Below are 27,027 nucleotides of genomic sequence, written 5' to 3'. Positions count from 1 at the left end.
AATTCTTTGTTTTAAGCTTTTGTAGATACTTTTTATTAAGTTAGGGAAGTCTTTGCAATTTTGGCACATGCTTTCTGCATGGGACAGAAAAACAAGAATATTTTGGGGTTTTTCTTTTTTAATCTATGTAATGAATTTCAATTTATATGTTTTAAAATTCTTAATTCTCTTATGTATTCTTCACTGAGAAAAACCCAAATTGATCTTAGTGAATTGTCTTTTCATGAACTACTGGCTTGAGTTTGCTAATATTTTATTTAGGATTTTTGTGTCTGTGAGTGAAATCACCATCATTTTTCTTTATTGACTATCTTGTCTGATTTTGGCATTAAGGTTATACTGGCCTTATACCAATTAGAGAATAGCCCCCCCCCTTTCCTGGGACAGTTTGGATTGAAGTGATTTGTTTCTTTAAAGTTTGGTGGAATTTACCTCTATGATCATTTGGATCTAATGTTTTCTTTGGAGATGGACTGTAAATTATTAATAATTTAGTAGTGATTAGCAGTTGAGTAGTGGTAGCACTTCAGATTTTCTATTTCTTTTAATCGATTTTGTAAGTTTAAGAAATTTATCTTTCCCCCCAAATTTTAAGTTGATTAGCATCATTTTCATGGTATTTTCTTAATTCCCTTTTTAATTTCTACTTTATCTGTAGTCAGTGTTCCCTTTTTCATTTCGAATATTATTTCTATGTGGCTTCTCTTTTTTCTTGATTAATCTTGCCAGAACTTTGTGTAACTAACGAATCTTGTCAAGCGGTTAATTTTTGGCCTAATTAGTTCTATTACATTTTTGTGTTTTAGTTAGTTGATTCTTTTTCTTTTACTTACTTACTTATTCTGTCTTTGGACTTATCCGTCATTTTTCTAACTTAAATTGCATGCTTAACTTACTAATTTTCAGCCATTGTTATTTCCTAATATAAGTATGTTAGGCTATAAACTTGCTCCAAATTTATTTTCAATTTACTTAACATTGTTCAGTTTATAGTGTTTTCATTAACTTTAAAATCTAAATACTTTTTAAATTTTCATTTTGATTTCTTCTTTGACTTACATGTTTTAAATTTTTCTTTGAAATATGTTTAATTTTCAAAAGTATCTACATTAACATTTTTTCTTTCTGTTACTCATTTCTAAATTGTTATCAGACAATACGTAGTATGTATTTTATCTTCTAAAAAATACTTGCTTTCCCTGGACTTAGGGCCTTGTACATAGTGGATTATAACTTCTCAGTGTGTACTTATGACAAGTGTGTATTTTGTTATGTATCTGTTAGCTCAAGTTTGTAAATTGTGTTTAGACTGTCTTCATTAATTTTTGTTTCACCTGTCGTAATTGAGAGAGATGTGTTGCAATCTCCCACTACCACCTTCAAACTGACTTTCTGTAGTTCTCACAGCTTTTCTTTTTTTTTTTGGATGTATTTTGAGACTTTGATTTAGGTATGTGAAGTTTAACATTATTTTCTTTGTGGATTGAACTGTTTCTATTATGCCATCATCCTCTCTATACCTAATTTTGTTTTCTGTGTTAGTATCTATTTAATGTATCCCACCTTTTTTTTTTTGGTGGTAATTTACCTGAAATATCTTATTCCTTTATTTTACCCTCACTTATTTTTACGTCCTTAAATTTTAGATGTCTGTTATAAAGGATATATTACTGGATTTTTCTTTTAACCTAGTCAAGCAGTTTAATTGATTGTTTTTTAGAAGTTCAAGTCTCTTGGTAGTCAGCTCAGTTTTTATCTAAAATGATTTTTAGGGGTGCCTGGGTGGCTTAGTTGGTTAAACGCCTGACTTAGGCTCAGGTCATTGTCTCAGGGTTCTGTGTTCAAGCCCTATATTGGGCTCCGTGCTTAGCAGGGAGTCTGCTCCTTCTCCATCTGCCCAACCTTTGCTTATATGTGTTCATGCGTTCTCTGTCAAAGTCTTCTAAAAAAATTAAAAAAAAAATTTTCATTTTATCCTTGTTCTTAAGAGATAGTTTTGATGGATATATAGTTCTAGGTTGATAGATTATTTTCTGTCTGCATGGCTAAGATACTCTACATCCAAAGCCTCCTGCCAGTTTTATGTTTCCTACTTTGAAGAAAATACTCTTTTTCTTTTGGTTGCATTGGATTTTCTATCTTTGGTGCTATGCTATTTCCCTTCCAAGTCTGATGGAGATTACTTGTTATTTATTCTCTTTCGGATACATGTTTCTTGATTGTGACTTTGGTCTTTCATGAAGTCTAGAAGATTCTGAGCCTTGCGATATTATCTTCGATTTTATGTATTTCTCCTTCTGGAAATTTAATTGGATGTGTGTATATTGAACTGTGTCCAGGTCAGTTACTTTTCATTTTTATAAGTTTCCATTTTCTTGTTTCTTTACCAGAATTTACAGTGCTGGGTACTTTCATTAGGCACATCTTTAGTTCAGTTTCTCTTCATCTGTGCTTAATCTTAATCTTAAGTGCATTCTTTTTTTCCCTTTTACTTTTAACAGTTATATTTTTTATTTCCCAAAGTTCCACTTCTTTTTTTAGACATACTGAGTCTTTCTTTTATAGTCTTAGGTTGCTTGCTTGTGTTTCTGAATCCATGGGTATTCTGTAGACTGTATCTGGCAGTCCCAATGTCTGATGTCTTTAGGAGTCTTAATTTATGGCTCGTTCTTTCTGTTGTCTCTGCTTCATGGGGGGTTGACTCCACCTTTGTTTAATGATCTTTGGTTATGAACTCCTCTTTGATGGCCCTTTCCCTGTGGGATCTTGAAAGTTTGATTTGGGGGTGCTTTTCTTCTGACAGAATTTTTATCTGCTTCCATTGGGAGCTGGGGAATTTACATTACATGGCTCGGTTTCCTCACTTTGCTTCTGGCTCAGGGCTTAGTGTCCATTATTGCTCTTGGCATTATTACTTGTAGCTTCTGTCAGTTTTAGTTTTTAGCTAGAGGCTTATTCTTTTGGGGCGGGGGGAAGGGTGGCTTTAAATGTTCCCTATTCCTATGAACTCAGCAAAATTTAAAAATTTTTAAAGTCTAGAATCTACTTTGTTTTGCAGGGAGAGTCCCCCATTAGTTCATTGTAACTGTTGGGATTAGAAGTCCTTTCCATTAATGTTTAATTTTAGCAGTATGTTTACTTGAGTTTGTATTAGAAAAATAAAACCGGTCCTACCAAATGTAAGATTTCTTGTGAAAATCAAATTTTCTATTAAAACAAGTTTTCATCTAAGTTAGAAGTTGAGTTATTCTCAAGAAAAAACACTGAACAACAGCAGTATAGGTGGCAAGTGCATTTTGCAAAGTTTTGTTCTTGGGGAGTGTGAATAAAAAATTTGAGAAATTCTGAGGGACTCAAGATGAGTAGGGCACAGTGTACCCTTTGGCCTACAAAGATAAACCCATGATGACCAGTGTGAGAGTTGCTTTTGAAAAGATGAGGACAGGATGCTCTGGTTTTCCAGAGAAGAGGTGCAGAAAGAAACTTGGTAGTTGTAAGAAGATCAAGAAATGCTTCCCAGAATGGTGTATTAAGGACTGGTAGACATTAGATGGTTTGCAGAATAAGGTTTGTTTATGAATCAGAAGCAGTTGAATATGAATGGCTACTAAGTTGCATGTTGTGGAGTGACTGAAAATAAAAGCAGGAACAGGATTACAAAAGGCCTTCCATGCTATGGTAGGGAGTTTGTACTTTTTTCTGAAGATGAAGGGAAGCTATTGAATGATTTTAAGCACTGAAAAGTTATGATCAGAGTTTTAGAGAGTGCCAAGGTTGAAGGCAGGTGACCAGCTAGGAGGCTGCTTGTTAAGTTAGTTCAGAGGAGAAAAGATGAAGTGACAATTAAGGCAGTGTCACTGGCATGAAGATGTGTGTGCTAATTTTAGATTTCTTAAATAGCTAGAAAAGACAGGACTTTTTGGTCATTTGGATAGGAATGTTGAAAGAGACTGGGCTGGATTGACCTCCAGATTGCTGGTTTGGTTAACCAGGTGGCATGTAGAGCAATTGACTGATAACATACAGAAAGAGGAAAGAACTTGGTTTCATTTGTTTGTTTTTGAGGAAACAGATAAGTTCATTTTTGAACTTAATGAATTTGAGAGGCTTGTGGTACATCTTGTATTAAGATCTAGTAGTAGTTGATCCAATAACCATAGAGATGCAGTGCAGCCTGGAGAAATTAGAGACTCTTCACCATTTGGGTGTTTCAACTATTGTTTGCTACAGTCAGTATGAGATATTTAAAGTGGCACATAGATTTTTAATAGTTAAGAATTTAATGTGTATGAAAAATATAAGTTGTGCTTCAAACCTTTGATGTCATGGATATTATCACATAAGCCAAGCGAGCCCAATAAAAGAGAAATACTAAGTAAATAAAAATACATGTGATATGTGGAAATGGCAAAAATCATGGTGAAGCTGTGCAAAAAATGGAAGTTCAGAAAGTGCTGTTTTAAATGGGTGTGGTGGATAAGGTCACCAAGGAGAGAGTAAGCCTGAAAAGAAAAAAAGTTGACATTTGGGTGGCGGGGAATGGAGAAGAAGAGCCCATGGAAACTGAGGAAAAGGAGCCAGAAGAATAGGAGGAGGACCAGGAGAAGATGGTCTTTGGAGTCCAAATGAAGAGTTCTGAGGAGGAGGAAGTGGTCAACAGCGTCAAGTAAGTTGTAAGCTGAAAAGTGCTCTTTGGACTTAGCAATTAAGGTAGACCATTTAGCTGCAAGCATCCAAACAATGGATTTTTAAAAATACTCATCTAATACTAATGTTAATGGTAGCTGATATTTATAGCATTTCCTATATGGCATGTACTATTCTAAGCACAACACATGTGTTAACTGGTTAATCAGGTAGGTAGTATTGCTATTGCCTTTGACACATGAAGAACCGAAGTACAGAGAGGTAAAGTAATTTGCCCAAGATCATACACTCAGGAAATGGGGGAGCCAGGATTCAATCCTAGGCAATCTGGTTTCAGAGTCCATGCTCTTTAATTAACCCCTGTTCCAATCACCTCTCTGGTTAAAACAAAATAGAAAATAAAAATCACATTAGTGTCTAATTACAGCGTAGTTGGTGTAGGGTATACTATCAGTGAGGTCTGCCAGGCTATCAGTGACCAGCATGATGTCACAGTGGCTCAGTCTGCTGGGTGTGAGCACATTAACTGGATTGTAATCGATGCCATGATGGTGATGTGTGGGCTATGACAGAGAGTTTTTGGCTCTTTCTGTGTATATATACAAAAAAATGTTTGTGAGGCAAATTGTATCTGTTTCCAAGATAGCATGTGTCCCATTTTACATTCCACACTTTGGGTCCTAAAATGTTTATTTTTTCACTTTTGTAGTTAAATTCCCTAAACTCTGGAAAGAGTGTTCATCCAAAACAGCTCACGTTCCAGACATGATAGATAACCAGCCTATTGAAGAAGGTCACTAATGACCTTATTGTAAGCAGTCCCTTGAATGGCAGAGGTAGAAACCCAGTTGCAGAAAGCTGAAAGTGAATGAGAATGGAGGAAATGCGAGAGAAGGGAGGAAGAATCATGAGGATGAAGAATCTCTGTGGTAGGAGATAGAGGACACAAGGGCCATAAGACTCTTGGTTGTGGTCAAAGGAGCTAATCAGAGTTAAATATTTAAAAACTAGCTTAGACTTGCACTGTGATCTGAAGTATATCCTTGGGAAGGAAGAGCTTAGGTGTCAGGGGTAGTGAAGATCATTTTAATCAAGGAGGTCAACAGCAAGGTTGGGGTCTTGAAGGGATTATCTACGTGGGTTGATGTGGCTGGGATGGTGAGAGTTTGGAGGAGAGTGGGGAGTACTCTGAACTAATGGCCCATGTTCATAAACAGGACAACAAGCAAGAGATAAGTAGGTGGTAGTGACAAGGAAAGGTAGATACAGTGAAATAGAGCGGGAGACTATGGAATCAGAGGACCTGTGTTTGAATCCTTCCTGGCTTGGTGACTTTGAGCCAATTACTTAATTTTATTCAGAATGCTTCCCATATATCTGCAGGTGATGGGATTGGACCTGAGAATTGCCATGAGATTGAACGAGATAATGCACGTAAAAATGCCTGGTATGATGTGTGACAAATAGTATGAATAGTTAGCTAGGAGGATTGTTATTGTTCTTCGATTCTTATACTATAAGGTTTTCATACTACAGATTGGACGTAATAAGAATAAAACAGATTTGTATTTTGAGGACTGATGGTGGTCTTGCTTAGGAAAAAAGAAACGTGGTTTGTCCTAACAATAGCCGGGTAGTAGTGAAGTGGAAAAGTCTAAGAAATCGTGTGAATGGTGGTGGTGATGATGATAGGAAAAGAAGGCCATTAATTGGGCAAGAGTTAGAAGTACTACCATGCAGCATTTTTTAGTGATGTTTATGTTTTGTAACTATTCTCTGATGGCGATAAATTCTTATTATTAAACTTTCTTCCAGAAAAAAGCTTTAAGTCTGAAACTCCAGCCCTAATTTCCCTTTCCCCCATTGAAATATTCTATTTAAAACATAGATACTATGTTTGATAATATGAGGCTATTGGCAATGTGAGGGGTTTTGCCCACATTTGCAATCTAGCAGTGTTGTGTGTTGTAGTTGTGAGAGCACCAGATGCAGCGATTGTTAGGAGGATGGAAGTCTGGTGGTGTGGCTGTGGGGAATTAGGAGATTGACAAGCTTGCCCTGTACCACTCCAGCTCTGCCCCTTTGCCCAAGACAGGAACATACACAGATGGATGGATGGATAGGGGAAAATAAGTAGCCAAAAAAAGAAACCATTTTCTCAGTGGAGTCAGGATTTACTTCTGGCCAGGAGGTTGAGAATATGGCGGAGATTGTGTGTGGTGAAATGGCATGTTTCATAGGATGCAGTAAAAGCAATGGGGTAAAAGGGCAGCAGTGGAAAGATGTCTTTTGTTCATCCAGCAAACAGTTATTCGAGGGCTTTACCATGTGCTGGGCACATACAAAAGTGGAGAAGCCCTTAATTATCTTCCATTTAAAGGAGACCTGTAAATAGATAAGTTCAGAGTAGAGACGGTGACTATGTGAGCCTAAGGGGAAAAAAAGATTAAACTGGTATTTGAAGAGAGTTGGGAAAAGAATAGCAGCAGACTGAGGATGAGAATCTTCCAGACTCAATGTTCTTATGATTATTTTGGGGAGGCCTAAGTTCGAAGGATTTTTCTAATATACCATAGAAGCCAGGAAGATTGCTTCTCATATTACCTCATGTGATTTAATTACTGATTCGGGTTTGTGTTATTTCTTTAGGATGGTACAGCATGGACGATTTTGCCCTGGGAGATTTCACTGTAGCAGATGATGCCTTGTTAGAAGATTGCCCTTATATGGATGATTTTGTCTTTGCTCCTGAATTTATGTCCAATGATTATGTTCGTGTGACTCAACTTTACTGCGATGGGGTGGTAAGATTTGTTGCTTTTTTGTTTAAATGTTGTGTCTTCTTAAAGGTTTATTATTTTATTGAGATATAATTGACATATGATATTGTATTAGTTTATGGTGTACAACATAATGACTTGAAATGTGTGTATGTTGTCACAGTATCATCACATTAAGTCTAGTTAAAACTACATCCATCACCATTCATAGTTACAGATGTTTATTTATTTATTTATTTATTTATTAAAAGGATTTTATTTATTTATTTGAGAGAGAAAGAGAGCATGAGAGAAGAGAAGTCAGAGGGAGAAGCAGACTCCCCTCTTAGCAGGGAGCCTGATGTGGGACTAGATCCCGGGACCCCAGGATCATGATCTGAGCCAAAGGCAGCTGCCCAACCAACTGAGCCACCCAGGTGCCCCAGATCTTTTTTTATTATGCTGAAGACTTAATGTCTACATTTTAAAGGTTTTTTTTATTCAGAGCTATGGGAGTAAAGACGTTTTGTGGGACAAAATTTTTTTTTTTTTTTAAAGATTTTATTTATTTATTTGACACAGAGAGGCAGGCAGAGAGAGAGGGGGAAGCAGGCTCCCCGCTGAGCAGAGAGCCCGATGCGGGGCTCAATCCCAGGACCCTGAGATCATGACCTGACCGAAGGCAGAGACTTTAACCCACTGAGCCACCCAGGCGCCTGTGGGACAAAAGTTTTTACAGGGAGTTACAAATGCAATTTCGGAAGGGAAGGTAAATAGTATCTCGACAGTGTGCAGTACCAGAGAATGAGTGATGGGGAAAGATGGTTTTCTAACTGGAGATTAGAGTAGCTCTCAAGGAACAGCTGTAGACGCAGACTTGGGGGAAACAGTATAAAAAAAAAGCCTGAAAGGCTCACCAGCTGAAGATATTATAGTCAGAGTGTATAAGTAAATGTGCACTGAAAAATTTCTTACTTTAGTACTGATCATCTTTACATTAAAAATTGAAAGCTGTACTTTTGCGTTTCATCAGATACAAATGAAAAGACTTTTTTTCCGTTTAGGGTATGAAGTATAAAGATTTTACCCAAAGTGAGAGAAACTTAGGTGAGTAAATTGGTATTTTAATTTGTTGAGAGACTGTTGTGGGAGGTTCATTCATTCACATCAACATAACGGTCCTACATATCTTTCATTTTTTTACATTTTGATCTATGTATTTTTAATTGAAGGATAGTTGACATGCAGTATGGTATTAGTCTCAGGTGTACACTATAGTGATGGGACATTTATATATGTTATGCAGTGCTTACTGTAAGTGTAGTTATTTTATGTTGCCATAGAAAGTTATTACCATGTTATTGACTATACTTTGAACTTTATATCCCTGTGACTTACATATTTTATAAGTGGAAGTTTTACCTTTTAGTCCCTTTCTTCTGTTTTACTCATTCTCTTTTTTCTTACCTTTCCATATCCATTGTAGCCATTTCTCTATTAACAGTGTTGATTTATTCCAAAATGAGGCAAAAAATATTAATTTAAAACTTTTTTTTAATAAAGAATTTGACATCTGCAATATGTGGTGTAGTAAACCAGTTTCTGTCCTGCAAGATTACTGTGATGCCATTAAAATATACATCTTCTGGCCACTTCTGTTTCAACGTCAGCACAGTTCTATAATATCACGGTTGCACCCCTGTGTGGAGGCCACGTAAGTTACTACACATCATTCATTTTGTGTAAACAGTGATAAGCATGTTGCCCATTATTGAGGAATGCCAAGTGCAGGGGAAGGCTTGTCTTTTTGTATATACTGTTCAACTTCACTCTTACGTAATAAGATGGGAAAAGTAATGCTTTGGGTTTGAATATCAATGACTAATCATGGTGGCATTATGATGAATGAACCTCTGAGGAGCATTAGATGGTAGATTTGAAACTGAGGGAAAATTAATATGCTTGTTTATAAATAGCAGCATTGTAGTACAGAAGAGAGAAAAAGGTACAGTATTTTATCCATTTAGTAAACAACTTATGGTTACATAGAGTGAAGTAAAAGAGAATGTAATTTTTTTCAAGTTTAAATTGAGGTGTAACATATAGTAAAGTGTAAAGCTCAATGAATTTTTATATGTGAGAACCTAATTTTCTAAAAAATGAATTTGTATTTAAGCAATTCTCATGCTTCTGAGATAAGTTTGAAGAAATTACAACATCTAGAATTGATGGAAGATATTGTGGATTTGGCAAAGAAAGTTGTGGTAAGTGGTAGAATGTGTATTTCCCGCCTGTATCTAAAGAATATAATTATATGGTATCAGGCCCATGATACTCATTTATAGTGGTTAACAGGTGGTGGTTTCAGTTTGATTTCACCTGAGATTATTCTGCTGTCCGTGAGTTTGTCCTATGTATTTGAGAGATTAGGTAGATGGCAGTCTTCCTGACATGAATGATGAAATCCAGGACCATTTCTCCTCATTAAAGGATAGAAAATAGAATTTGTCACAGACAAAAGAAAGCTGATGGTTCCCAGGAACTTCTGTCACTGAAAGTGATGGGTTCTTTCTTGTAAAATCATGCCACTGTCAGCAGTACAACAACAAATGCTTGTTCTTTGGGGTGGACTTTTATTATATAGTTTTTGAGGCAGTGCCCTGTATTATACTGAGGGTTTTCCCCCTTGAAAGCCATTTGATCATTTTTCTTATTTCAGTTGGTTATGGAGTTATGGTGCCAAGTGTTTATTTCCTGCTGATAATCCTTTGCTATTCGTTATATCAGCCAGTGTAGTTTCATAAAAAATCTTGGTGCAATGAACTTTAAAGTCCATACATCTAAAAGTCACACTAAGCCATTTAATTATTAGAAGCAAGTGTAAGACCACTTCTGAATTCTTGTCCTAGGGTTCTGAGGAGGTAAAACTGGGTGTGAAAGTGCTTGTGGGAAGTGGACTCAGTACACATAGCAGTAGTCCTGAAATGCAGCATTTTTTTTGTCCACTGCAAATTTCAAGTATAACTGATCGAAGATGGTTCATGTTTTGTTTTGTTTTGCAGAATGATTCATTCTTTATCGGAGGCTTATTGAGAATTGGTTATAAAATAGAAAACGTAAGTGTTAAACGCGGGAAGCCAGCACGACCACTGCCGATAAATGGCAGATGTCTCACTGCTCGTAGCACCATGAATTGGGTTCTCAAGTTAATGTTTTACATGTAGTATTTGCTAGTATTGATTTCTGTATTTTGCTTAAGCAGTCTCCTTATTTTGGGGGTATGTGTCATTCCCTCCTCCCCCATATGTGAGTGTAATTTGGGGCTGCTTTTACACATTGATTCTTTTTTTCTTTTTTATTTATTTGGCATATATTCTCCTAGATGAAATTATTAGGTCCCTGGTGTGAACATTTTTTTTTTTTTAGATTTTTTTTTCAATTTATTTATTTGTCAGAGAGAGAGAAAGAGCGAGTGAGCACAAGCAGGGAGAGCAGCAGACAGAGAGGGAGGGAGAAGCAGGCTCTCTGCTGAGCAGGGAGCCCGATATGGGGCTCGATCCCAGGACCCTGGGATCATGACCTGAGTGGAAGGCAGCCACTTAACCAACTCAGCCACCCAGGCATCCCAACATTTTTGATATGTAATTACTAGATAATCTCCAGATAAAATAATAAGCCAATTTTTAATGCTCCTGGTAAAAAAGACATCTACCTGTTTCCCTTAAATCTGATGTGAGCATCGATAACTCTTCTACTTCTGAAGTCATTTCAGACTAGAAGTACGAGTAACATTCCTGTGAACTCCTTACTTTTTGTGAAGATCTTTGCACTGAGTGCTTATTTGTACAGCTGCACTCTCCTCCTGTTTATCTCCTTACTCTTCTGTTTGCCATAGACCAAATGCCTTTCAGGCACCTTGCTCTGCTTTAACCTTGTGGTAAGGATGAAAGTCCTAGTGTAGATGAGATCTGAGACCTCTCATTCACCTTGTCTTCTTGCATCCTCCTGCTACCCAGGGCAGCCGCTGGCCAGGTTGTCAACCTCAGCTTCCAGGTTTGTAGTAATTGAAGCAGCATCCTGGTCTCTGAGGGTAGCCTGAGGTTACTTGAAGATGTGACATATGTGAGTCCATGGTATCTATTAACTTATATGTTGGGGTCCAGCTATTCTAGGTTGCATGAGTAATGAAAATACAAGATTGTGCAAGTTTTTATTAAGAATCTGAAATACTCTATGTTAAGTTTATGGTACCACATGTACATTTAAAATTAATATCTAGGGGTGTCTGCGTGGCTAATGGGTTAAAGCCTCTGCCTTCAGCTTGGGTCATGATCCCAAGGTCCTGGGATTGAGCCCCGCGTCAGGCTCTCTGCTTGGCAGGGAGCCTGCTTTCTTCTCTCTCTTTGCCTGCCTCTCTGCCTATTTGTGATCTCTGTATGTCAAATAAATAAATAAATAATCTTTAAAAAAATAAAATTAAAAGCCAAATGATATTCTTCATCTTTCTGATACAGAAAATCTTGGCAATGGAAGAAGCTTTGAATTGGGTGAAATACACAGGCGATGTAACAATTCTACCTAAATTAGGAGCAGTTGACAATTGTTGGCCTATGTTAAGTATTTTCTTTACTGAATGTAAGTATAAATGCTTTAAATTGTTACCTGACTCAGTTTTTAAAGCCATTATTTAGGAAAATGGGATTTAAGATTTTTAAGATTTTTTCTCTTAAAAAAAATCTTTTTCTCTGGTGGAGAAAAGCCTGAATAAGAGAACTGTAACCTCATAGTTAGCTTTGTTCTGTATTTCCTGTCTTAATGATTTCTGTGATGTCACACTTCTAAAAATCCTACCAAGTGAATGCCGTAAGTTATATATAATACCCCAAAAAAGAATCCACAACTGGAACCTCATGTATTCTCCTTCAAAAGAGAATTAAGTAAAAGAGCTAAGATTATAATTTTCATGTTCCTGATGACCCTGTTATTCTTTTGTATAATGAAACTGCCTTCTGTATTTTTGGTTTTTTTTTTAACTTTGTGAAATAGGTCTCTAAAGCATTTGAATGTTAGCAGTGTTTTTATAGTATAGTTGTAGGGATCTTGAAACAGGACTATTTGGCTCTTTAGTTTATGACTGGTAATTTGCCATCACCACTTGAGAAGGGGTTAGATTTTATACTGTTGATCTAAGTGGTAGACAGAAATTAACCTTAAACACAGGTTTTTCTGATATTACATACTAGGCTGTATTACATTGATAAAGGTGGTTCTCCTCATTGTTCTGGAGGTCTGTAATTAAAGGGTAGATTTTATGGTAGAAGTAGAGGACCAATATCATGTATTAGGCATCCATGGAGGGTTGCTTCTCACATTCTCTCTCTTTTTCTCCCTGTTCTCTTCTTTACAATAGCTCTGTAAGGTAGCTCCTATTGTCCCTATTGTAGAAATAAGCAAACTAAGACTTCGGGAGGTTAAGTCATACTTCTACAGTTTCTTGAGTTGTAGAACCTAGATGAGAAATTAAGTCTCCCTGATTTCAAAGCCCAGGTTTTTATCCTGTAATCTTACTCTGTCCCTTATTACCTTATTTGCTGAACTTCTGAAATTCTTCCTTAAATTTAGATTTTAGATACCTTTTCATCTTGGAAATGTATGTGTTTGGCTAGAGGCTTAGCTATAGTTTTGTTGGGATAAAAGTATTAACACTTAAATACAGGAAATGAGGTCTGATAAACTTGTAACATAAATTTTGGTTATTACCTACTGCGTTTTAATTAGTTTATCAAATTAAAAAAAATTTTAAAAATAACATGTATTTCAAATAACATCTTAACATTTCATTCGTGAGAGTCAAAATGTTGAATTAAGGTACTTAAAATTCTTTGTTACATTAAATGGATTTAGAGAGTTTTCCAGGTTTTTGGTCTCAGATATTTTTGTTGAACATTGTGCCAGGTACACCATAGGTGCTCAGTAGTGTTTGTTGAACTAACTTGAGTAATTATGAGGCCTAATTGGAATATTATGACTGAGGATTTGTTTTAGGTACACTTAGAACTTATGTAATAATAAGTGCTTTTTTTTAAATGTTAAATAATAAAACAGATTAGATTCGCAAGCAATGAATCTACTGTATTCTAAAACATTTAATTAGTTGTTCACTTTAGGTTGTTATTATTTGATACATATAAAATATTACAAGAAACATCTTAATAGAAAGTGTAATAATTAATTGATCTTTTGGACTGACCTATGTAACCTAAGTTTTAGAACTTTAACAATACCAATTTGCTTTTTTTTTTAAACAAATGTTCTCTCACTCTCTCCTAAAAATAAAATTTAGACAAGTATCACATAACTAAAGTTGTAACAGAAAACTGCAATTTGCTTGAAGAATTTAAAACTCAAAATTGTGCGGAATGTATAGAGGTGAGAATAAATACTTACTTGTAAGTATATTTTAAAATTTATCTGTTAGAACTTCTATTAGTATTCAGAATGTTCAGTAAAACTGCTGTTTGTCAGCACACAAGGAACTGTTGTAACATGTTTGAGGGAAAATTTTAATAAATTTTGATTGGAATATTTATTTTTTTGGAAGAGAAAAACAGCATTCTGATCAGAATTTTAAAATTTTACATATGTATTTTATATATATATTTATATGTCATTAAATAAATTTGTAGAATTTTGAATAATAAACATTTAAATGTATTTTAAAAGTTAATTGAAAATTAAAATTTGATATTTTAAACTAAAAGATTTTTAATTAGTTGAGGAAATGTAATCTTCTTTGATTACAGCTTTGTTGAGATGTAATTCTTAAGCCATAGAATTCATTCAAAGGAATTTTTTTTTTTTTTCAAAAATTTTATTTTTTAGTAATCTCTACTCCCAATGGTGGGGCTCAGACTTAACAGCCCTGAGATCAAGAGTCACATTCTCTACCAACAGAACCAGCCAGGTGCCCTGGGAAATATGATTTTAACTAAATTTTTAAAGAAGAATTTAGGAAAATATTTAATGTTCTATTTAATTCACTTACTAAAGCCATTTATAGGATCCAGTTTATTTTAATCTGTTTATTTTGAAAATTTGATTATTTGAAGTGAAAGTTTCCATTATATCTGTACCATCTTTGATTTCATTCTTGCCAATTTTGCTGCCTCAATTTTTGGCAATTAATGTATTCAACATTGTCTATATGCTACCAATTTATATATCATTTTTTAAGCATCGAGGATTATTGTATAATATCACATTTTCTAACTTAAAATTTTACCTTGCCTCTGTTTTTTCCCCTGCTATATGAGGTATTTTTAAAAGTGGGCCTGCCAAATACTATACACAAGGGGATAAATTGTTAGTTGTTGTTCATAATGTGGTGGTTTTGTTTACTTTTTAATATTCCTTTAACAAAGTTAGCATTGAATCATCAGAAGCAGATTTTTAAAAATAAATACACCAAAATATTAGCTATTGGGTTCTCATTTTTTACATAAGTATCCCCCAGCTTATTTCTGTTACCAGAAGTAAAAGCCCAGAACCATTTTTCCTAGATACTGAGGTTCTTGATTGTCTTTGCTTTTAACTGATGGGTCTTTTTTCATGTTGGTTTCTCAGCAAGGAGAGCTAATGAAAATGAAAGGAAATGAAGAGTTTTCAAAAGAAAGATTTGATATAGCTATTATCTATTACACCAGAGCCATTGAATATAGGTAAGAGCAAAATAGAACAATGAGATCCTTTTTGTGTGGCAGATCAAGTTGGAATGCTAGTCAGGAGAGATAAAAGCAAGGCAAGGAATTGGGAGAGAGCATCCTCAACTTGCTATGTAGAATAGATTTTCTCACCATTAGGAATTAGAAGTGTTAGGGATGGCCTGGGTAGATGAACTTAACTGAGTAGTAAAATTCAAGCAAGTTAGGCAGAATTGTGAATATTGCTTCCACCCTGCCCATTTTCTCTTAGGCTTTCCAGTATAGGTCACCTGTTTTTTCTTGTTCTCGTTTTGCCTTCAGCTAATACCTTCCAAATTGTTAGCTAAAGGGCTAGTTACTAATAACTAAGATATTACCCATTCAGGAATTTTTGCTTTCTAAGAGGGAACTTTTAAAGGTTAATAGTTGGAATTGTTGAGAGAGTCTGTGTTCTCTCTACCTCATCTTCTGTTTGCTCAGCCGCTAGAAATTGTTAGCTTTCCATGCATGTGTACCTTACACTTGGTTTCTATTGATATCTTAGCTGGGCCATCTAATACTGTAGCAGTCTTTGGAGGATGTGCTGTAGACAGCTACTGTCTTTCCTACCTTGCTTATCTCCATGGGGAATGCGTAAATCAGGGTAGCACACCATATCTGGAAGGCTGCTGCTCTGTTCTGAGGAAGAAAACAGATTAAATGAGAAAAGACAAAATTTGAAATGAAGCTATTTAAATTGTTGAAATTTACAGACTTTGTCAGAGTTCTTTGTCAAAGTGGTATAGTCCTGACTTACATAAGTATAATTCTGTCCTTTCTACTTAAGCCATACTTATGATCTGCTAGCTTTTTAATATGCCTCATTTGATCCTCACAAGGTTCCTATGAGCTAGGCAGAAAAGTAGAACATTTTGAATACAATGAAGTGTAGGTTGATTTGAACAAAGTTACTGAGTAGGAAGTAAAGGAACGAAGACTTAGCCAGTTAGGTCTCCAACTTCTATATACTTTCTGCTCTGCCACACAGATGTAAAGTTTTTCATGCCTTATTTTTTCTGTGAGCTTTTTATTTGTTTTGTACATAATGTACCTTACTGACCAAACATTATTTCTTTTAAAGACCCGAAAATCATCTTCTTTACGGTAACCGAGCTCTTTGTTTTCTTCGCACTGGACAGTTTAGGTAAGTTGGTTAGAGTACCCGTCACTGAGCTGTTTCGTTAAATACGCATTTTTTGAGAAATACTTCTGTTCTGCAGATACACAAGAAAATCCTTCAGGAGTTTTTTGTCAATCATAGTTAAATGGTTAAAGGGGCTCTGTAGGGTTTATGCATAACAGCGACAGCAGCAGCTGTTCTGATTGAATGGATAACGTATGTGCTGTTTTAGGTATTTTACATCGTTCCTTAGGTCTCACAACACACTTAATAGCTAATGTTATTCTCCACATTTACATTTGGGCAGACTCATACTTACTCATAAGTAGTGATGTCAACATTTGAATACAGATCTTATCTGATGATGTTGAAGTCTGTGTTTATCGTACCTGTGTTACCTTCTTTTGCTCTCTTAATTATTCTGTATAATTCTGGAAGAATTTTTGCTGTTTTCTATAGCTTAGTATAAAAGAATTAAGTAGATCTCATTTGTAAGTGAAAGAAAGAAAAGAAATTTAATGGTTTAACCATCAGGGTAAAATCATCATTAATTCTTAATTAATTCTTAATTTCTTAATTAATTCTTAGTTTTTATGTTGCATTGAGTTTTTATTAGTTGAAAGAGATTGTTAACACTGCACCATGATTTTGTTGTCCCTCAGTTTAAAATTTTTAGGGTATAAATTACAAGTATTAATAGAGAGCAATGTATGCTGTTACATTTAATTATGTCCTGCCTTACTGTAAGAAGGGCTTAGAGTGGCTTTAGGAATAAATCTGCTTGGTAGAAGAATATTAAAAACACAACAAAACAAACTAAAAAACCAATTTAGAGCTGGGGATCCTCAAAATAACACTATATAGGGATAAGGTCCTACACAGTTAATAGTTATAATTCATACTTGTATTTGACCTTTTTGTTGCTTAAAATAAAAGGAGAAAACCTGACAAGTTACATGATTCTCACTGTCCATGAAGAAAAAGGACAGAAGTTGCTCAGGTGAAGCAGTTTTCCTGATGTTTAGTTCTGGAAGAAATTCCTTGTATGACTTACAAGTAACATGAAATGAGTGAAGGAGTAGAGAAGAACCTCAGCAGCATTCCTGTTCAAAGCAGAAAACTCCCTGAAAGTGCAGTTTTGGGTTTCACAAATAAATTTTTCTGTGGAGTTTTCTAATGAAAGCAGAGAGTCTGAAACTAGTGGTTTTTAGTTGAAGTACTTACGGTTGGGATGCGGGAGGGTGGGAGTGGGGAAGAGCGTATATTCCAAGTATGTAGCTTTTAAAAATAACATTTGTTTTTCTTTTATTGTAAACAGAACACATTCTCATGGTAGAAAATTTGGAAAATACAAGAGTTTAAAAAGAAGAAAATAAAAATCACCAGTAATCCAACCACCTCGGAGAATACCGCTGTATTAACGTTATGCAGCTTTTAGATGGCTTAAGCCGTGGATAAAGCGAGGCTATCTAGACTAGAGGAATGGATGGGCTGGACACAGTCTTCCATCAATACCACTGTCCTCAACTGGTTCTGACAAGAAATGAGCTGCAAATGTCCTTAGGTTATTGCATCTGGCTAGGTCCAGAATTGCAGATTTCCTATGCTGTTTGATGGTGAATCTGTGCTTTCAAGATGAATAGGTTGGCAACTTGGCTAGCCTCTTGTGAAAATCGGAACCTTGATTGGGCAAAAGGTCATCCACTCTGCGTAGGGGAGCTCCGAGAGCGGAGAGGCAAGCCAGGGGGTTTCTGCCCTCTTTCATGAGTGTTGAATGCTAGGCACTCGAGGAGGATCCTCTTAAAACTGCGCTGCAAAGGAGGTGCATCAAAGTAGAGTTACAGAAGCCAGGTAGCCTGGTGAGGCAAAGGTCAAGAGCAGGGTTATGCATCAATCCTTGTACCTCCTTCCTGAGAGTCTAGCTTGTGGTTCAGCACCATCGAAGTTTTCACTAGATGCAGGTCAGCAACATTTCCTTCTCAGGCAGTCACCGATATGTATTAGATGTCAATGTCGGAAACATTGTGCCACACAATTTTCTTGGTGGTTCCCACCTTCTCACATGTTGTTTATATGACTTACTCAGTAATGTAGGGATAATGTTTTCTGAGTTTACAGTACAACTCACTCCTGGTGGAGTGAGAAGATCATGTGACTTCAGAAAGGAACACGTTGCCAGGGATTCACTTGTGCCATTGAAACAGAAGGACCCATGCCCTTTAGCTGAGTTACCACGTTGGGATGTATTGAAGCTCTCACATCTGAGGTTTGGTAGATCTGTCATGGGAATCTGGCTGAGCAGCTGTGGGACACCTGGGAGTAAAGCATCCAACCTCCCTGGCACTGTTCTGAGCACTTTATGCATACAAGCTCAAAAAGCCCTCAACAACTCTGTGAAGTGGGTGCTGCTATCTCTTTAGAGATGAGGAAACAGAAATGGGAGGTCAAGCAAAGTATCCACAGAAACTAGGTGGGTGTGATGGAGCCAGGCAGCCTGGATGCAGAGTTTCTGCTCTTAATCCCGATGGAAAGGGGTTGGTAGAAGCAAAGGGCAATGGGAAAGCTGAAAAAAAACTTAAATGGTTCAAATAGTCGATAAACATGAGTATCCTTATAGGACATGCAGATTACAAACTTTGAGTCTCTTTTTTCATGTCCATCAGATTGGCAAAAATTTTAAAAACCTCATAATACCAAGTGTTTGAGAGGATGTGGAACAAAAGAAACTTGCATACTCGGCTGGAGAAAGTGTAAATTGCTGCAGTCACTTTGGACAGCAATTTGGCAAGGTGAAGATGTGCGTACTCTGCAGCCCACTCCTAGGCTCCTATCCTCCAAACTCAAATGTGTACCTGAGAAGATACGTACAAGCCTTCACGATAGCATTGTTTGTAAAAGTAAAATGGAAACAACTTAAATGTCCATCTGTGGGAGAATGGATAAATAAATGATGGTATATTCATACAATGGAATTTTATGCAGCAGTTAAAATGATGACAATGTTGAGTGAAAAAGCAAGTTGCAGAATGATTTGTACGATGCGATTTATATAATGTCAAACTATGCGAAGCGACAAACATATTATAGTTAATTCATAGTTATGTATTAAAAATGTTTTATAAATGCATGGGCATGTTAAACACCAGTGGAGTGGCTGTCTCTGGGGAGGGAAAGAAGGAAAAGGATTGGTAACGAGAAAGTGGTACACAGTGCTTGTCGACTATAACAGTTCTGCGAGAAGACCTGAAGTGAATATGGCAAAATGTTAAGATCTTGCTAAGCTGGTACAAGGGTATTGACTATTTTAATGTTATTGTCTGTACTTTTATGTATACTTGAAATATGTGATGAAAAGTTATAATAGTAAAATTAAAAATGCACGTAAGATTAAAACAAAAACAGTGTTCACTAAAATAGCAAGGATAAAATAAGGGAAAGTAATCTTGAAAGAAGAGAAATATAAGTGTTCTAAGACTAATGGTGGGGAGCCCGAGGTGAGATACGTGTGGGGAAAGTGCTTCATTAAGAAATGGTCAAAGTGCTGGCGGTGGCTTTGATGCCAGGTAGTCACAGTTTGTACCACCTTTGGATGAATGTGGGTGAGGCCAAGAGCCCATCTGAACTCCTGCCGTTCATCATACGTGTGCACCTCCAGGTCTGCGAATGTTGCACTTGGGAAGTCTGTGGAATGGGGCCCGGGGTGGGGGGGTGTGCGGAAATACGCTACTTTCTGCCACAGCTTCTGCTGAGTCCTTTAGGCTCAGGACTCTGTGCGCTGTATGCCAAATGCCCATCATGGCTGCGATGTCCTTTTATTCAGGTTTCCCAGAAGTTCACTTTACAATTTGGCAGCTATACGTAGGGAACTTTAGAATGATAGTTTTAATCGAAGTAATCATATTTTTAAAGGAGAATCTAAAAAAAGTAATTAGACATATCCATGGGTTCTGTAGTTACAGTACTTATGTGAGGTGTATCGTCAGGCTGTGCCTCTTTACTGTTTTATTCTTTTTTCTGGTACTCCTATGTGGAAATTTGAATTCTTTGATGGGATGTGATAAACTGTGTAAGGGGAAATGTAATTGGAAAAAGGGAAAGCTGAGCCTTGGATGTTTTTTTAATTTAGTTTGAAAAATTATGGAATTTTAAACTTGGCATTTACTTTGACCTTCAGTGTTTAACTACCTACCATATTCTCTTCTTTTAGATCCAACTTACGATTAATAGCAGGCAGATAGCCTTTGAATGGCTTCTGGTTTTTGGTTTTGTTTTGTGTTTTTCTGAATTTCTCTGAGGCCAGAGGTATAAATCAAATCAATGTTATGTTCCTATGAGAATTTAAAAAACTCTACTGTGGGGGTGCCTGGCTGACTCAGTCAGGAGAGAATGTGTGACTCTTGATCTTGGGGTCATGAGTTGAGCCCCAGCTTGGGCGTGGAACATACTTAAGAAGAAAATCCTAGTGCATGGGGGGAGCTTCAGTGTGTTTTATGTATTTCCATAATATCTTATGCATATATAAGCACTTAGTATGTTGGACCAAATGAAGTTGCCATTTTTATAATCCAGAATGTAGGCAGTTTTGTTTGATTCAGTGTGATGTGCATATATATGTATGGGGGTGTGTGTGTGTGTATTTTTTTTTAACATGGGTGGGAGCATACTATACATACTGTTGTACTTCTTGCCTTTTTTTTTTTTTTTAATACTTAAATCTTGGAGCTTGTTGGGTATTAGTGTATATGGAAATATACCCTTATTTATGTTCATGGCTCCATAGTCTTCTACTCAGTGGATTACTGCTGCTTTGGTTAGTTTATATTAGAATATAAATTACTTCAGTTTTAAAAAATTATAGCTTTGTAATGATTATCCTTTTAGTTGTGTTCTACATTCAGGTGTGAGTATATCCTGATAAATTCCTGATTTCTTTTACTTGGATGAAAGAGCTTATGTAATTTTTTAAAAAAGATTTTATTTTTAAAATTTATTTGATAGAGAGCACAAGTAGGCAGAGAGGCAGGCAAAGGGAGAGGAGAAGCAGGTTCCCCGCTGAGCAGGAATCCTGATGCAGAGCTTGATCCTAAGACCCTAGGATCATCACCTGAGCTGAAGACAGATGCTTAACTGCCCAGGTGCCCAGAGCTTATGTAATCTTAATTCCAGACATTAACTTTTGATTTAAATGTATGTGTTTATTCAGTCGATGGTTATCACTCACTGCATATTTGGCAGTAACCATCTGAATTCTGCTCTTATTGCTTCATTGTAAGATCTAGGAATTTGGGGAGTAACATCATTATTTCTTTGTTGGTCTTAGGCCCTAGAAGTGATGATTTATAGTAGGGAAGAAAGAAAGTTATAATCCTTTTATGACTTGTGAAGTTCTTACATATATTGTAGTTTGAGAGAGTTAATAAATAGCATCTTCTTTTCTTCCGAAGTCCAGATTCAGTTAAGAAATAGACACGGAAGACAAGGCAAATGGTGATCCAGTCTTCCCTCCAGTGCTGACACAGTTTTTGGAGAGTAGGGCCTTACGGAAGAGTCTGAAGGCCAAGTGACTTCTTGTTCACCCATGGTCACAGACAGAACTGGCAACGGGGACCTTTGTGAACTTTAAGCTTGGAGGAAAAGGGAATCTGGTATAACGATAGTGTTCAGTATAAGATTCCAAAGAGAGAAAAAAAAGAGGCTTAGCCACATACGATTAGTGCCCCTCCCCACCATTATTTATCCTCAGGAAAAGTTAGTGAGGGGTGGGGAAGGAGAGAGCTCAAAAGTGATTAATCTAGCAAATCCGCGTGGAAGCTAGAGGAGGGAGAAATATGTATTTGCTTCCAACGTGTTTTAGGGCAAAATGTGCCATATTGTATATGAAGGTGAGACGGCTGGAGAAGTAACATTTCCCCATGTAATATGTATTCTGTTGGAGCATCTAGGCTAGAACATTCTTTCTTACCCTCTGTTCAGTACTCTTACCATTTTGTCACATGGTCTTCAGGAGTAAGTAACCATTTGCATCTCTTGAGTCTTCCTGTTTTCATAGATGTATCATGTAGATGTATTGCCCATGCTAAAGTCATACCAGCTTTCAAGTCTGTACACCTCAGCTACACTAGGTTGGATGAGCATTCACACCATGTAATTTATTACGCCTACTTTGTTTTAGTAGGAAGATGTGGTCATATGCGAGTAAATGTGAAAGTACGTTATAGTTTATAGATATATCTATATATATATATATATATATACACACAAACACACTAATATATTTATAATGTATGTGATTGTAACAACATAGTACTGTGGTTATAGTATTTATTAATTATAATAACAATAACATTCAACATTGATTTAATAAGTATGATTGGTGTTCTGCTTCTAGCCATGTCAGAAATGAGCAAAACCAGACATAGTTCTGTATTCTAGATAGTGGGCCAGCACTGGGAGGGCAGGTATTGCACTCTTGAAATTAATAGTATGCCGGATGGCCTGAATACAGAGGAGGGGAGTGGTAGTCGGGGACTAGACCAAGGAAGGTCTTTTAGGCTACATAACTGTGGCCTTGAAGAACATCGATAAATAAAGGATTTTAAATTGAGGTGAGATGCCATGATTTAGGACCTTAGAAAGATCAGTCTAGTTGTAGTGAGGAGAATGGGTTTGGAGAGCATGCAGCATGAATTGGGTTAGGACACTGTTGCAGTACTCTAGGCCAGAGGTGATGGTAGCTTGGAGTAATGGTAGCAGAAATGGAGGAGTGGAAGGATTTGAGATATTTTGGAGGTAAAATGAACAGAGATTGCTTATGGTTTGGTGTTTGGAACTATTATGAACTTTCTGCCTTCAGCTGCTTCATGGATTATATGCTCACTCCCTAATACTGGGATCAGTGGAAGAGATACATTTGTAGGAAGTAGAACTTGACTTCACTCCTGGACATCCTGCAGGATCCCAGGATGAAGGATTGAAGGATCCCAGTTGGAATGTCACATTGGCAATGAATTATGTGGGTCTGGACTCCAAGGAGGTATTTGGGCAAGATATGCATACTTGGGATAGTTAACCTAGATGATTTGAAGTTGCAAATGTGGATGAGATTACTTGGCGAGGTGGGTCTCATCTTTTACTGCACCCTGGAATCAACCTGGGAAGAAATAATCCCAACCCAGAAATTTTGATTTAATTAATTGGGCATTGGGCTTCTAGCAGCACCGCCAGACGGTACTCATGTGTAGCCAAGGTTGAGACCCACTGGTGTAGAGCAAGGATGAGCTGAAAACTGGGACTTAGCCTTGAGGGACACAAGTAGTGGCCAATTAAGGGAAGAAGAACCAGCGTGGGAGACGGTTAAGAAGTAGCCAGAGAGGTAAGAGGAAAACCGGAAGTGTGACATCACGGAAGGAAGAAAAAGAGTGACCAGTAGTGCCTATTGTTGCTGAGAAGCCAAATGGAATTTAGGTTGAGCAATATGGACATCTTTTAGTTGCCACAAGGGGAGCTGTGTATGGGAATCTTGTAGATCCTGGGTTGGAATGGGTTGAGATGAAAGGAAATGGAAATAGTATAGGCAGTTGTTGAAAGCATTTGCAGAGGGAAGCAGTGGAGAGATGAGGTGTGCCATTGTATTAGGATGTGTTTCATTGCCAGTAACAGAAAACCCTATTTAAATGGTGAAGAAAACCTCATTAAAGAAATGCAGAAGAAGGTGGCTCTAAGGTTGTATATTTAGTGCCTCAACAATGTTATCAAAGACATAGGATTTTTCTAGTCTCTCTGTGTGACTTGGATTCCAGTCTGCCTCCTCTGGCTACTGTAATTCACATATTAAGCTGGACATTACCGTCTCCAGCAAAAGAATCACTCTTAAAATCTTCAGAAAAAATTACACATACTGCAAAGTGTATAATTCATAAGAATATAGGTTGAATTTTCAGAATCCTTACATGAGTAATTGATACCCACATCACAACTCCAGTACCTCTGAAATTCTTCCTCCTAATCTACCTGCCTTCTTCCCCAGGTTAACTGTTACCCCATTTTCCAACACAGTGGGTTAGTTTTGCCTGTTTTTGTGCAATGTAAATAGTCATGGTATGTGCTCTTTTATGTTTGGCATTCAGCATTGTTTTTCAAGATCCATATTGTTGCATGGAGTTGTACAGTGTTCATCTATTGCATGAATATACCACATTTTATCCATTCTAATGTTGATGGACATTTGGGTAGTTTCTAGTATTTGGCTTTTACAGATAGTATCATTGTGAACATATGTATTCATTTCTGTTGAGAATCTAATTAAGGAGTAGAGTTGCTGGGACCAGGGTATGCTTCTACTTAGCTTTCATATATAATTTCCTATATGGTTGTATCGTTTTGCACTCCTGCCAGCAGTATATGAGAGTTTTGGTTCCACGTCCTTACTAACACTTATTATTTTTGTCATTTCATTTAGACATTCTGATGGGTATGTAGTGATACAGTGCTATGATTTTAATTTGCATTTCCTTAAGTCAATTAAGGTTATTTAAGTTGAGCATCTTTTCATATGCTTCTCGACCGCTTGGGTATTCTCTTTTGTGCCTGTTTGGATCTTTTGCTGTTTTTTTTTGGTTTGTTTGTTTTGTTTTTGTTTTTCTTTTGAGTCAATGTCTTATTCTTTAGGTTTTTTAAAAAAAATTTTTGGATTTGAGTCATTGGTCAAGTATATGCATTGCAAATAGCTTCTCACACTCTGTGGCTTGCCTTTTCACTTTTTTTTTTTTTTAAACAAATGGATGATGCTAACTTGAACATAGTGCCATTTATCAGTTCTTTTCCTTTAATAAGCACTTTTTGGCTTCTGTTTAATAGTCTCTGGCTTCTCTAACATCAGCTAAATGTTCTATGTTTCTTTTAAAAGCTTGATTATTTAACTTTGCAGTTAGTGAGAGGTAGGTTCAAGATGGGTATGAATGTCTAATTGACTCATCACTCTTTCTTAATATGTTTTCTTGATGCACTGCAGTGGTCATTTTTGTCATCTAGATCAGGTGACTGTATGCATCTGTTTCTGATTTGTTTATCCTAATCTGTTGGTCAGGTCATCTGTCTTTAGACAGACTTTTTTTTTTTTTTTTTTAAACTATATATATTAGTCATTTAGTAGGTACTGCTGTCTGGTAGTATAAGTTACCTAGTTTTGTTCTTCCTTGTAAATCTTTTCTTAAGAGTGATGAGTCCTCTAAACTCTCATTGGCCAGCACTGGGTCATATGACTACACCCAAACCAGGCAGTAGAAAGGAGAGTGAGATTGCCGTGATTGGCTTAAACTAATTACAATTAATCATTCTCATTTTACATACAGGAAAGCAGGCCAGAGCATTAATAAGTTCCCAAACAGTCCTGAGGAGAGTTAGTGGTTGTATTGAACTTAACTCCCATCTGTGTCTCAGCTTTTATGCTCTGTCCACAGCGGTTTAGCTGATGTGTGAAAGATCTGGGAGGTATCTTTTTGGAGATCAGAAGTCTTGCTGACATGCAAAAGTAGTGCTGAAAAACTATGTAGATAATAACAAGTTAGACACAGATAAGATGTAGGTATGTGTAGGAAATATTCCAGAAATATGAAAAGTAGTTATTCCTGGGTAGTTGTGATTGTGACTCTGGGTGACTTTTTCCTTTTATTTTACTTTTCTGTATTTTCCAAATTTCCTATAATGGACATATATGGATTTTTAAAAATTAAGAAATTATTTTTAACTAGGTTTTTTCTAGAAAATTCAAGAAGTACAAATAGATACACAATTTATAGTGCCTTTATGAAAAAAATAAAAGTGAATATTTCTTGTTTTTCTTCTTAGAAATGCACTTGGTGATGGAAAGAGAGCTATTATCCTGAAGAGCAATTGGACAAAGGTAGGTTGCTTTTATCTTTACATTGGGCAGGTAATGCCATATAACTTTTGAAAAATCTGTGTACAGGATGTAAATTTATATGTAGAAATGCTGGATAAAATTATACCAAGCTCAAGAATGTGAGAGGGGAATCTTCAGTTCCATAATCAGAAAGGAGACTTAACACAGCACTGAGAGGCCGTGTGTGTCTGAGCAGGACAAGTAACACGAGAAATGTTGAGAAGCTGGAGGGTAGCTTAGTGACTGAGATGTCAGCATCTGCACATTCTGGATGGGGTAAAGACTTTGCAATGAAAAATAAAACTTAAAACTTAGGAGAGGAATTATAGGAGACTGCTTTTATAACCTTGAGGTGAGAAAGGATTTATTAAATAACACACAGTACACAAATCAGTATTGGGGGTTGCATAAATTTGACTATATTAAACTGAAAAACTGCAGTATGTCAAAGGACACCATGAATGAAATCATAAGCCTGGAAGGAGATAATTTGTCCTAAATATGCGAAGAGCTATAATAAATAAACCCAGTAGAAAATGGTATAGTAAATAAACATTCATTTCACAGAAGAGAAATCCTGAATGGGCAATAGAAATAACCTATGTTCTATTTCCTAGCACTTAAAATTGTACAGTTAGAAAACCAAAACCAAGATAGCAGAATAGAGAGCTTCCAAACAGACCTACTTATACGTAAGCAAGTAAGTAAAACAATGTGATACTGTTTAGGTCCTTTAGATCGGCAAAGGTTAAAGAGACCAGTAGTCCCAAGCGTTGGTGAATATGTCTACCAACAGGAACCTTCCATAAACCAGTGGGTGAGAATTGGTTGCAACCAACTTGGAGAGCACTATGATGTGCA

General features: G+C 36.5%; 1 protein-coding gene across 1 annotated transcript in view; it reads left to right on the top strand.

The window, feature by feature from the left end:
- Positions 1–27,027, top strand: part of TTC3 (tetratricopeptide repeat domain 3) — a 123,042-nt gene that overhangs the window by 5,230 nt on the left and 90,785 nt on the right. The window contains exons 2-11 of the mRNA XM_032865338.1: positions 7,297–7,451; positions 8,471–8,513; positions 8,970–9,120; positions 9,583–9,670; positions 10,469–10,522; positions 11,921–12,041; positions 13,750–13,835; positions 15,030–15,124; positions 16,227–16,289; positions 26,112–26,166. Coding sequence (XP_032721229.1) covers positions 7,308–7,451; positions 8,471–8,513; positions 8,970–9,120; positions 9,583–9,670; positions 10,469–10,522; positions 11,921–12,041; positions 13,750–13,835; positions 15,030–15,124; positions 16,227–16,289; positions 26,112–26,166 — 900 coding nt within the window. The 5' untranslated portion in view covers positions 7,297–7,307. The remainder of the gene's footprint in view (positions 1–7,296; positions 7,452–8,470; positions 8,514–8,969; positions 9,121–9,582; positions 9,671–10,468; positions 10,523–11,920; positions 12,042–13,749; positions 13,836–15,029; positions 15,125–16,226; positions 16,290–26,111; positions 26,167–27,027) is intronic.

The sequence above is a fragment of the Lontra canadensis genome, unplaced genomic scaffold (assembly GCF_010015895.1).
Source record: "Lontra canadensis isolate GAN:19392208 unplaced genomic scaffold, GSC_riverotter_1.0 scaffold29, whole genome shotgun sequence".
NCBI lineage: Eukaryota > Metazoa > Chordata > Mammalia > Carnivora > Mustelidae > Lontra > Lontra canadensis.
The sequence above is the reverse complement of the archived record's forward strand: the minus strand, read 5'-3'. Positions and strand labels throughout refer to the sequence as shown.